Source organism: Apus apus, chromosome 6 (assembly GCF_020740795.1).
Source record: "Apus apus isolate bApuApu2 chromosome 6, bApuApu2.pri.cur, whole genome shotgun sequence".
Taxonomy (NCBI): Eukaryota; Metazoa; Chordata; class Aves; order Apodiformes; family Apodidae; genus Apus; species Apus apus.
Window position 1 is genome coordinate 29,494,828 of NC_067287.1, and position 12,449 is coordinate 29,507,276.

At 36.8% G+C, this 12,449-nt stretch overlaps 1 protein-coding gene across 6 annotated transcripts in view; it reads left to right on the forward strand.

Moving 5' to 3' along the window:
- The first annotated feature begins 1,596 nt into the window (after window positions 1-1,596).
- RFTN2 (raftlin family member 2) overlaps window positions 1,597-12,449 on the forward strand; it is a 34,821-nt gene continuing 23,968 nt past the window's right edge. For 4 of the 6 annotated variants that reach the window (XM_051623698.1, XM_051623702.1, XM_051623703.1 and 1 more), the window contains exons 1-4: window positions 1,855-2,313; window positions 7,043-7,226; window positions 9,010-9,121; window positions 11,530-11,839. In XM_051623698.1, the coding sequence (XP_051479658.1) occupies window positions 2,175-2,313; window positions 7,043-7,226; window positions 9,010-9,121; window positions 11,530-11,839 (745 nt within the window). In that variant the 5' untranslated portion in view covers window positions 1,855-2,174. Of the gene's footprint in view, window positions 1,722-1,854; window positions 2,314-7,042; window positions 7,227-9,009; window positions 9,122-11,529; window positions 11,840-12,449 lie in introns of those variants that run through there. The other 2 variants (XM_051623699.1, XM_051623700.1) reach the window with 2 other exon arrangements.

Here is a 12,449-nt window from a genome sequence, read left to right on the forward strand (position 1 = left end):
GCAGTTGCAGCTGTTGAGTAACTTCCAACTTGGAAGCTTTTAACTACCTAACTAATTGAGGGTTACCCAAAATAAGGACCATTGTTTTTATCTGTAACAGAGTTTCTCTGTTGGTGCCATAAGACTTTGTTGATACTATGAAAATTCCTGTCTTGGTGAGAGGGTTGAAATACGATTTAAGACTTGTCACAGAAAGTTCAAAATACGGTTTTCTGGCTCATGAAAAATGTAGCAAGCTTTAGTTAAATAAAAACAAAAGGAGGGCTGCCAGCTGGCAACTGGACTGGTGCTGCAAAAAGTTGTTTTACTTGCAGCTATCTTAGTTGTGCCTTGCCTTTATACAAGCAGTTACAGTGGATCTTAGGGACTGTGGGGAATGAAGCATCAGGATTCTCAAGGTTGGGTGGACAGTTTACATGAGTGTCTGGTACAGCAACAATTCAGTGCTAACCTTTACTGAAAAATAAAATAGTGTTTGGGAGCAATTTCTGTGTAAGCAGACATGCAGGTAACTGAATAATTGTGCTTATTTGGTATGTTTTCTTAGGTTTTAATCAAGAAGACAACACTGAGGGATTTCATCTTTGTTTCAGAACCTAGGAGCTTATAAGAAGTGATGCAATAATTACTTCATTTCTAGGCTTGCCACTCAGTGATTTTTTCTTTTTAAGTTCTTCCAGTGTTAAGCAACTTCAAACTATGTGAATTTCAAAGGGGGAATGGTTTTCAGCTTTACCATTCCTGGCAACCTACATAGAAGTTGCTTGCAGTGAAACAAGAAGAAAACCACAAACGGTTAATACTTAACTTGCAGTGGTTGATTATAGGAAATGTGGGCTTTTTTAATAAGATTAATATTTTTCAGTAAAAAGCTATTTAAACTAAAATGTGCAGTTCCTTTCAGCCAGAGTAGTATTACAAATCTGTTTTTCTCTGAGACTCTTAGTTTCTTTAGATGCAGTCTGAGAATAAAAAGGTGAATTTTGTAACCACCCACCCCAGCAGCAGTAACAGGGCTGTAGAAAATGACTGTTCCTTTTTTTTCCCATGCCTTATCATGATCTGCATCAAGTGTAATACAGTTACAAGTGACTTGGAGTAGTTATGTAAGAGCAAAGAGAGCCCTTAAAGTTGTACTAAGTTTTCAGGACTTAAAGATATGCTGAAAATCTGGCTGCAGTAACTGAGGTCAGCCTGATAAAGAAGAGGATCTCAGTTGTTCAACACCCATGAAAAATGAGGAACAAAATATTTAAATTATATTCATATATAATACTGAAAGTCTTTATAACTTTAAATTAGGAATATTTCAGTGTCTTTTTTTGGTGTTGTTAAAATCAATTATGTAACTTGATTTTAGCAATGGTAATGCTTATTATAATCATGTATGTATTTTCTTGACAAGAATTTTCTTTGCTATGTATTTTTACATTATTACAGTATATTACAGTATATTCATGGCTGTTTTTCCTATGGAAGAAAGTTCCTTTGGGAAGGAAATAGCAACCAAACATTGAAATCTAAAATAAGGACTAAACTGCTTTTCATTTGCTTTTCTACCCTTTGAGATGCCAGAAGCAATTTCCTCTTGAAGCTGACTTCCTTTCTGGAAATGATTTTCGTCTCCAACCATGTTGAGGCTCTTTACTCATTCTTTCATTCTGACTAACTTGCTTTTTTCCCCTCTGACTTGCTACTGCAGTTGAGTGGAACTTCTGGAGGTAAGTAATTGCAGACAAGTTTCTCTCTTAACTTCTTTTTCAGTTCTTCTCCCCCCTATTGCCCCCCCTCACCCAGTCAGTCTAGAAGGACAAACAAAGCACTATTGGTGTCCTCTGCAAGAGAGCACTGATAGGGGGCTGGCTGTAAATCGACGTGGCATGGAAAATCTCTGCTAGTTTGTTGCAGCTCTAACTTAGCTGTGAAATCGAGCCCACTCTCATGAAGTTTGCAGTTTGAAATTATCACGGGCTTACTCTTTCTACATAAAAATGAATGAAAAGCACCATCGCGTGTTGACTTGGGAACTGGACTTTTTCTGTGTTTGGATTTACGGCTAATAGAAAACAAAGTCAAAGGGAATTATTTGGTTACTTTTTTCCCTCTAGTGAGAGCAACAGATCTCGCTGCTCCCCCCACCTTTTCCTGCGATTTAATTGTTTGCAGATCTTGCCATGGGGTGCGGACTGAGAAAGCTGGAAGACCCCGATGATAGCAGCCCTGGAAAAATCTTCTCCACGTTGAAGAGACCACAAGTTGAAACAAAGACTGATTCTGCTTATGAATATGTATTGCTGGATTTTACTTTAGAAGGTATCTTTTTATCTTATATCTTGACTATTTTGAGAAAACAAGGAGCAAGATTTAACTTGGTTCTGTCTTGTTTGACTTACAGTAAATCTTTGGTCCTCTTCTCAAAGCTAGCCAAAACACAAGACTTTTATTTTGAAATTCAAATCATGACGAAGGTCCTTGCATAGAAAAAAATTACAATGGAAACTACTGAAGTATTTATAACAGCCAAAACCTCCAAATTACACAACTGTCCTTGTTAAGGAAGCAGGCTAAAAACTGTTAAGAGATTTTCCTAGCTTCCTGTGAGTCAGATACTGCCATCCATGCTCACTTTGAATAATGGTTGTTTGAATTCAGTGTGCCGGTTCAGGAGAATACACTGTGCCTGAGCACTGATTGAATAACAATTTTTTAAGATGCACTCAGCTTCTGAAAAAAGGCTGTCATTGTCATTGTTACTTTATGCAGAAGTAAGTCTCTCTTAGTTGTATAACAGGGATGCACACCCCAGTCTCTTGATAGATATTTTAGTAAGAGTCTTAGAGATTCATGTAGCTGTTTTTTTCAAATGCTTTACTTGTAGTTGTTGAATAGTCTTTTGAAATCGTGAGCAAAATGAAACGAAATTTGTATGCATCGCTAGAGGCAGACAGTGCTCTGTGGGATACTTCCTTCCCGAGGGTGTCCCGTCTCTAACAGAGCAACTCCCTGTTTCACAAAGTTGAAAACGTAAACAAGCCCAGATGGCTGCCCTTTGAGAAGAGACAGCTCAGTTTTGCAGTCACTTTGCAGTAACTTGCATTTTATAACAACCCAATCCACTGGAAATCCTTAATAGCAAGGTTTTGAAGTAAATTAACTTGCTAGAAGGGTTTGATAAAGGCAGGAAGTGTAAGTGCATGCCTGGTTACATTTTCAGTTACTTTCTCATAAACAGAACTTGCCCTCTGGTTAGTTTTAACTTTAAATTAAAGGACTGCAGTAATAATTTTAAGTGTATCAGTCCATTTATTGAATAACTGCAAGATACCAATAGTAGCCACATTCTACTAGTTAGAGCATTTGATATAAAATTATTTTTTGTTCTGCTTATTTAGACAGAGTTCCTCACTGGCTTTTTCTTTTTGAAAAAAGCAAAACTGTTCAGTAGGGAGTAGTGGTAGGCTGCATGATGAATACATGAATTACATGAATACATGAGTTACCTACTAATCTACTGTTAAGAGAAAGGATAATAAAACTTCTTTTTCTTTTTTTTTTTGAGACTGGAGAACATGTAATGTTCTTAAATAGTCTGTGTCCTGGATAGTTCTGGTGTGTTTCCAAGTAATTAGTTTCTACAAGTGTTGTGTAAATAATGTATTGTAAAGATGGTTGTGACTTCCAGGAAAAAAGCACATCAAACAAGTGCAAATAAAGATTCATCGCTTATTTTAATAAGCTATCAGTACAGTAGTAAAGATTCACTTTCTCCTTTTTAGTCTGCTATTCAGAAGTGCTTAGCTTCAGGGACTCACTGTGGCATTATGAATACTAAATAAGTGAGATCAGGTAATTGCCCAACTGTTTTAGGTTTCTTACTGCAAGCAATTGGCTTTGTAACTGCAGCTGTCTTTCTGTAGAATGGTTTAACTACGTGTATTTTTAGAGCTAAGATAATACAGAATAAAGTGGTGTGTATACTGCCTTGGAGGCATTTCTGAATTCTGTTCCATTATGAAACATGGGAAATGGCTCAAGTACTGTGGGGGAACATGCTGGGCCTTTTTTCTTCTACCCCAATCAACTTGCTCACATACTTGTGGCTACTTGAATATCCTTTGACTAAATGAAACTGAGAGCCTTCTGTCACTTTAGACCAAAGTTAGTTTTCGCTCTGCTGTCAAGTTGTGTTACGTCTTCATGACACTGCCTGCTGATTTCCAGAGCAAGATCTTCCCAAACATCTGAGAGTTCTGTTTGTCTGAGTAACTTGTTACCACTGGATCTGGTACCAAGTAGAACAGAAAATTTGTTTTTAATATACCTTGCAATATCTTATAGTAAGCTGTGTCCTGCATTGAGAGAAAAGTATAGCAAGCATAAATGTATTATTTCAATTTAGTATGCCTTCTTATCTGCTTCATCAGATTTATGCTTTGAAGTCCAAAAGAGCCTGCTGGAGAGACCTTAGGAGTTTCTTCATCTTCTCCTAAGCCATGACGCAAATTAGGTCAACCATACTGTAGTCTTAAATTAGCTGACTGGAGTCCCTGTGTAGCTTAACTAGTTATCAGCAGTGTATTGTACTTTGGCTTCTCCCTTCCTGATCCCCGAAATACTCTCATCCCTACTGTAAAAATAAATTTTGAGTTCCATCAAGGTTGTTCTGCATCAGGAGCTGATTCTACAGCCTCAGTAATGTGGCATATCTCAGTTATAAAAACAGCTGTTATTTTATGAAGTCAGTTTAACCATAAAATTGGGATTGTTTAAATACTCTTGCTCAAGCAGAATGCTTATGCATTTTCTCCAACTTTACTATTAAGGAAAATAAAGAGTATTGATGCAGCCCATTGAGATAAAATGCTGGCAAGTTCCTGTCACTGCAGATAACAGTATGAATTATGTATGAAGTATCTATTTTGTCATAATCTTCAATACAGTGAACTTCAAATGTGTGATACAGTTAAGTTAGCCGTGGTTCTGTTATTTGTAAAAGTATTCTGGCTACCTGTTGACAGCACATCAAGACGGAAATTTGCTTAATGAAAAATAGCCAAGACATTTGCAAAATGAGTCAAGTGATTATCACCTTGCATACATTCCTGCTTTTTTGGCTTGTGGGCTGTAGAGCAGTAATTTAATCAATATATACTTAATGTCTCCTGGATTTAGAGTGGGATCAAGGGATGGAGGCATTATTACTAAGGACAAAATATGTCTTTGAAGGGGAAGGCTGTAATGTGCTGTCTGCATGGAAAAAAAAATAAATAAACATAGGGTAGGACAAGAGAGTGAAACAACCTTGTCTCTGAATGAGAATGGCAGAGTTTACAGTAAGTTGAGTTTGCTGGTTACCAGCAACAAACTGTCAGTATATTTGTTACTGAGAGTCTTTGGTAATGTGTGCTTCCCGCAGTACAGTACACATTCTGGTTTTTCTTCAAAGGTTTTCTGAGCTGTTAAGGCTCTTAAAGTACAAGCAAAGTAGGCCTCTATTCCTTTTTCCCTTTGCTAAAAGTTGGTATTTAAAAGTGTTGTAAAACATCAGTTTCTGGGCTTTTTTGTGGTGTGGTTTTGGGTTTTTTTTGGTTTTTTTTGGTTTGTTTCTAAAGCCCTCCATATCTATGTATCAATATTATACCCATTTCGAGGTATAGACATTTATGTTTTACAGAACACATCACTCATGATCAACCAGAATTATAGTTCGGTTTATTCAACACTTAAGCAAACTGAAGGCTCCAGTAGTATAGGTAGGCTTTGTGAATTGCTGTGTCTCGGTAGTCCTGAAATTCCTTCTTATTGCTCACCTGTGATATAGGTCAGGTAGATAAGAGAATGTAAGAGCATGAAATTAACTCTTAAGGAATGTATTTACAAAATGGCAGGTGAGACTTAGGTCATTGCATTTATCTGTTGTTTTTTCTTTTATGTATTTTAATTACAGAATCAAAAGAGAAATAGTTAATTTAATTGTTTTCAGTTAATTGTATGCTTAGAACAGGAAAAGTTAAGGCAGCAGGTTCAAATGTTTGTATCTCAGTGTTGAGAGGTCACTTAATTCCAGTTGAGGCATCCTTTAGTAAAGTTGAACACTGGTCTTAATTGCACTGAGAGTCTTGCAAAGAAAGAAACCTATCAGATGACCATCGAATTCTAAGCCAAGCTGTCATGTCATAAGAGTTCACATCTGCAAAGGATGAAAATTTTGCTGGCAAATGTGTGCTGGCACATAGTTACTGTCTGTGTATGAGTATTGATTTCCTGCTTTGTGGAGGCTCTGAGAGCATCTACAATTCCAGTTGGAGTTGAGGAAATCTGAAAATGCTGACCATCAACCTTAATGTAGCAGAATATATCATCTGTTACCAGTGAGGAGGAGTCTTATTCTCTGTGCAGAAGTTGTCTATCAGACTGTTCGAAAAAGGTTTTCCAAAAAGTTTTCCCTTTATCTGTAGTTTCCCTCAATAGCTGTGTAGTACTGAGCTGTTGCCTATTAGTTGGAAATACTTGTGCACGCTCGGATGGATCCCTCTTAGAAGTAAGAGACACGACATAGCTTACTTAGGTTTACTGGAAAAAGGAACTTGGTCTATGTTAGAATTTTAACCTACAATTTGCAGATCACTAAGGGATAAAAAAGAATAATCAAGGAAACCAAATTATTCTAGGTTTAAATTAATGGTACAGGCATTTATTTCACCGTTAGAGTTGAAGGATACTGCTTCACTACATTGAACACTTCGGCTACACAAAATAGTTGCTTTGTTAAGTTCAATCCTGTTGCATGGTTAGATGTTGATGCAGCTCTTAAATTAGCTTGGCAAAGCTAGATCCAACAGTGTTGCCAGATAGATTAAAATAGATCATATTAACTTGTAAAAATACATACTTCAACTAGTTGAATACTGTTGAATCAGCTGTGACTCTGCTTTTTCTTGTATAAATAGAAGTTTAGCTTTTTGGTAAATACCTTGTGAATGATTGTGTGGTTTAAATAAACACAAGGTAATATGCCTCTCTTTTGCTTTCAATGCTTTAGCTTCCTCTAATCCAGAAGTTATCAAGATCAGTTCTGTGTTGGATATAGCATCTAAGGTGGAAGAATATTATAGCAAAGGATTTGTTGTAGGAGCTGTTCATCCTATTATACTGCCAATTGGACGTAGAAGGAATTTTCCTGCAAGCCACATGTATCGAGTTGTACTTTCACGATTAAAATTAAGGTAACAGCTTTAATATATTCATGCATTATTAATTTATTTGTAAGGGTATTACTTAACGTGTATAATTTATTATCAAATTGAGATGAGCACCACAGAGAATCAAATAACTGTACACTGTCTAGAAAGGTGAGCAAGTTAGTCATGTTTTCTAATTAACGCTATGCATACAATAGGCTAACATTTACTTTGCCTCAGTAAATATCCAAACAAAAATCCAAAGTTGCTTATTGTAGTATGTGGGAAGATAAACTGTTAGTTTAACCTTTTATTTTGAATACGTATTTATAAGTCTTAAAACTGGCAGCAAATACAAAATTAAACTACTAGGAGAGTAGCAAGCTGCTTTAAATTATCTCATGTCTGTTTTTTCTTCATTTTCAAAACCTGTGTTTTCACTTTGCCCATAAGAACATTATTCAGGGAAAATGACCTTCAAGTGTGAATTACTTTGTCAGAGGGAGTTTATTTTTCCTTCATAATAAGAAGGAAATAATCGTTCTGTGGTTAGCAGGGAATACAAAAGCTTGGCTTTGACACTGAGGGAGTCAAGGTTTTGTTTTAGCTCCATAATGTTGTTTATTACTCCTATTTCCACTGCATTGTAATGATCTTGTGATCATAAAGGAAATGTACAAAGAAATTTTACTATTAGTTCCTTTGAATGCAGAAACTAAAACATTTTGTTCTTATTTTGAATAATCAGAAAAGTGGATTTCTTGTTGTATTAAGAACTGTCATTCTTACCCTTCTCTCCTGAGTCCTAATGCGATGCGCAAAGATCCTTTAATTTTCTTTTGGAAGCCTGGAAGGGCTTAAGTTGGAAGGTACCTCCTGCCATTCTAGTAACATGTCTGTAAAATGTGGTTCATCTGAGGGACCTTCTCAAATGCTTTGCTTAAACAAATGTTGTCAGTGATGTGTGCTGCTCATAGAATTTATTCTGATAAGTTCATCTGCAAACAAGGTGAGTGGTGTCCACATGGGTCAGTGGCTGAGTAAGAAAAGCAGACTGCTTGCTCTCTGGAGCTGAGGTTTTTAAAAGCTGATGCGGACAGTGCACATCTCCCACAACTTAGCTTATCCTCGTAGATGTGGAATCCTATGGAGTTGTGATTTGAACCTTTAGGCCCCTGAATAGGTGAAGGACAAGACCTTGTGTTAAACTGTTTGGTGTGGGTTCTCAATTTCCTATCCAGGTGATCTACATACCTACAGGCAAATACACCTTTTCCGACTACTGTCTAGAAAGTAACCTTTTATATTTGGGTGTGCCTCACTGATGTTTCATTCCAGAGCAAAAGCTGGTGTGAAGGAAGGGTCAAATAAAATACCATTCTGTTTTTGATATACTCCAAATATTGTTATCTCAATAGTAACTTGACTGGCTTAAGATATATTCATAGTGTGTTTCCTACAAAACTGAATCTGTTTTCATTTTGCTATATTCCTAGCTGAAATGTGTATTTTTTTGTATTATCAGATTTTGGGGTTTATTACAAAAGCGTGGCTGTTTGTACAGAAAGCTCAGTTTCCAAAAGATGTCTGTCTTCAGATGAAGTTGCTCTTAAATATTAATATTATTACCCTGCCATTGTAGTACCAAGTACTTGCCCCTTTCTGGAAGAAACAGAGTAAAGTGCCAAAAAAAGAGCTCTAAATAAAAGCATGAAGAGACATTGCCAGGATTTAATTCATAACTATACCAAAAAGAGTTCTATATGCAAGCATTTGCCCAAGATAGCAGCAAGCTATTGACAAAGACTGCTTTCTTTCTGTGTTCTAGCCAGAAGCATGCAGCACCCAGAGGACGAAGGCACCCCCGGCTGGTGATTGAGGAATGTCCTTTAATGTCTGAAACACTGACAAATGAGGTAGTGAAAGAACTGTTAGAAAAGGTAATGGAGGGGTCTTTCAAACTTACCTTCAAATTTTTATTTCTCCTACAGATCTATATTATATGTAGTGGTTGTTTATTTTATTTTTAGTTTTGAGTTTTAACCTGGGCTTATTTTGTAGGTACTACAGAATCTCTTCTTGATGCAAAAGGAGTTACTGTTCTTCAGTAGTAGCCTTTCCTAGTTTGGGACTTAGTACTAAGCCCTGTAAAGCTTTGGGAGACTGGCCACTTAAGCTACTGAAAGCATAATCAGGTCCAGTCAGTTGGTCTTTATAAAATGCTTGTATGATAGCTTTTAATTGAATACATTTTTTTTTTAAATGTGAAGTTTAATGTTCTGGGTTAAGTAAGGTATTCCTAATGAACATGTTAAATTTCTAAGGAATATTTTTCATTCTTTAAGAGAACTATAAAATACACAGTAACTGAATTAAATACTTGGCACAGTTTTTGAAAATGTTACGTAGTTATAGAAAGCTAAACTTATACTGGAATGTAAGCTCTAGTTCTTGTTCTTTTTGTGTTCAACTTCCTCTGCAAAATTGAAGACTTACTGAAACAGGAAGCTGCTGTTATTACAAGAGTTAGAGCGATATCTTTTACATTAGTTGCCAAGAAAAGTAGACAAAAAAAACATATTGGGGCCTCTTTAATGGTCTTTGAAATTATCACAGAGTTGTTTAAGACTTCCACGACTTGTTTTGAAATTTTCAAGTGTTTCAAATATAAAATGGGATTCCACTACACATTTATATTATACATGTATTGCCAGGTTGGTTGTACAGCCTACTAGACAAACATTTAAAGGAAAGATATACTTGAAATTAGCAGTGATTGTCTTGCAAGCAAAACCAAAGTAGAAGTAGTACATGAAAATTTTTACAGTGCTCCCAGTGTTTTAGACTGGGCCAGTAGTCCAGTCTCTTTTTCAGTGTCCAGTTATAGGACAAGGAGGCAATGGGCACAAGCTGGAGCATAGGAGGTTCAAGTTAAACATAAGAAAAAACTTATTGGCTGTGAGAGCACTGGAACAGGCTGCCCAGAGAGGTTGTGGAGGCTCCTTCTCTGGAGATACTTAAAACCTGTCTGGACGTGTTCCTGTGTGATGTGCTCTGGGTGATCCTGCTCTAGCAGGGAGTTGGGCTAGATGATCTTCAGAGGTTCCTTCCAACCCTGACAACTCTGACTCTACAAGTCACCTTTAAAAGAAAAAATCTGCACCCATAAGACTTTGTGGCATTTCAGGAAAAATATTGCCATATTGCCTCTCTTTTTGTATGTCACATGGAAAATTATTTTGGTTGTCTTAGCAGCAGCTCTGTATAATCAGAGTGATTGGCAGATTGTATCACTGCTGCACGTACGTAAGGGTGGTAGATAATAACACTTCAGTCTGTCATGGGATTGTAGTTGTCAGCTTATGGAGTGTTATTGACTCTGGTGATTAACAGTTCATGTGAGTTAATTGGGTAAAGATCCCTCTCTCTTTGCCATCACTAACCCAGTACTTACTGAGTGATTTCTTTTTTCTGGGCTGGGGATTCTCTGTTTTCTTGGGAAGACTTGATTGCACAAGGGAGCTCATAGCACAAGATGGCAGTGGAATCACCTTCCTAAATGGCAGCACTCCTTATCGCAGCAAGAAAAACCCTTTCTTCAAGAACAGTCAAGTCCCACAGGTGTCACATTCTGCACTTTATTTTGAGCCTTCAGTGCAGAGAAGACCCACCACTGGCTGAAAGCAGAGTTAAGAGGGGCTTAATTTGCTTCTAGCTCCTTCCTTTCTCTGCTCCCTTATTATTGTCAGTAATAGCAAAGCTGTGCAGCCTCTAAGGGATCCAGGGAGTAACAAGTCATGACAAATAGAATCATAGTTGTTTTGGTTGGAAAACACCTTGAAAATTATTAAGTCCAACCATTAATCTAGAACACGGTCAGATGCACCACTAAATCATGGTCCTGAGCACCGTGTTAGTAATGCTGACTGTGTAGTTGCTTCTGCAGTACTAGTGGCCAGTAGTTCTACTATGACTAATATCCCACATTTAGAGAAACAAGGTTGTGTATTACACCAATATACTTTTTGGGACTATGACACAGCAAGTAGAATACTCAAGAATTGTTCTAAAAGAAGGATTTTGTACACTGTAAAGGAAATCAGTACTAATGTTGGCCGCCTTTCTTGGCCTGAGTTCAAAGATGTGCTGGAAGACATCCCTTGACTTAGAAACATGGGCAGTGTACAAAGACAAGCCACCCTTCTGTACTACAGTGTTGTGTCTTTAGGTCCTTGGAAAGGAGCAGGTTGGTTAAACAGAATGTGTATATGTTAAGGGTTTTTTTTTAAAAAAAAAATGCATGCATTTCTAAAATCACTTTTCAGATAAATTTCTGTTGTAAATATAGGTTAATGAAGCTGCTAAAAGAGGAAAGAAGTTTGTGGGATTTGTAACACAACATTTTCCTCAACCTAAAGGCTGCAATGGGACGACCACAGATGGAAGTGCTGAGCTGGAATCAATGCTGAGCAGAAGTAGGGAACACGGAAGAAAAAATTCTGATGAAAACTATAAAAACTGGAATGAAGGGACATTTAGTGGTCACTCATCTGAAAGTGGGATAGAAGAGGAAATGCAAGGAGAAAGCAGTCTGTTACAGGATGCAGATTTCCAGTTTGGAAAAGAAGTCAGCCCTGTTAAACCAAGAAAAGGAGATGGTAATAAATGCTGCTTGTTTATTGCAGGATTCTATTGAACTGTTTTAAAAAGATAATGGGGAAAAAAAATCAGCATGTTATATTGTATCACATACTGGTTTTGGAAGATGCATCTTAAAAGCATAATATTTCTAAAAAAGCTCTCAGTTGAGAAAACAGAAGAAATATATACTGTCTGCTGTATGTAAGTGTGAACTGTGGTAATACATTAAAATGATACTTGAGTTTCCCTATAGAACATTACAAAATATACTGTTAAAATTTTAGTTTTTAATTTAAAGAAAAAGGAAAAAACCTAAACAAACCAAGAAAAATTACCCTTGTTGTAATTCTGATTTTTAGAATGGTGGAAACAGCTTTTTTGTTTGATGTGTATAACGTGTAGCAGTAAAAATGCTTTTTAGAAAGATGCAGTTGTTTTAAAACCTCTTTTCCTAGATGCCTTTGGTTCTCATTCTTAATATTAAATCACAAACATGTAATGGAGATCCAAGGATACATTATGATTTCAGTTCTCCTGTCTGTTCCAAAACAGACAACAGAGAGCCCTTTTCAGCTAGAGCTGTAATTTTATGTGGTTCTAGGCAACTCATATAATGTACAGCAAACA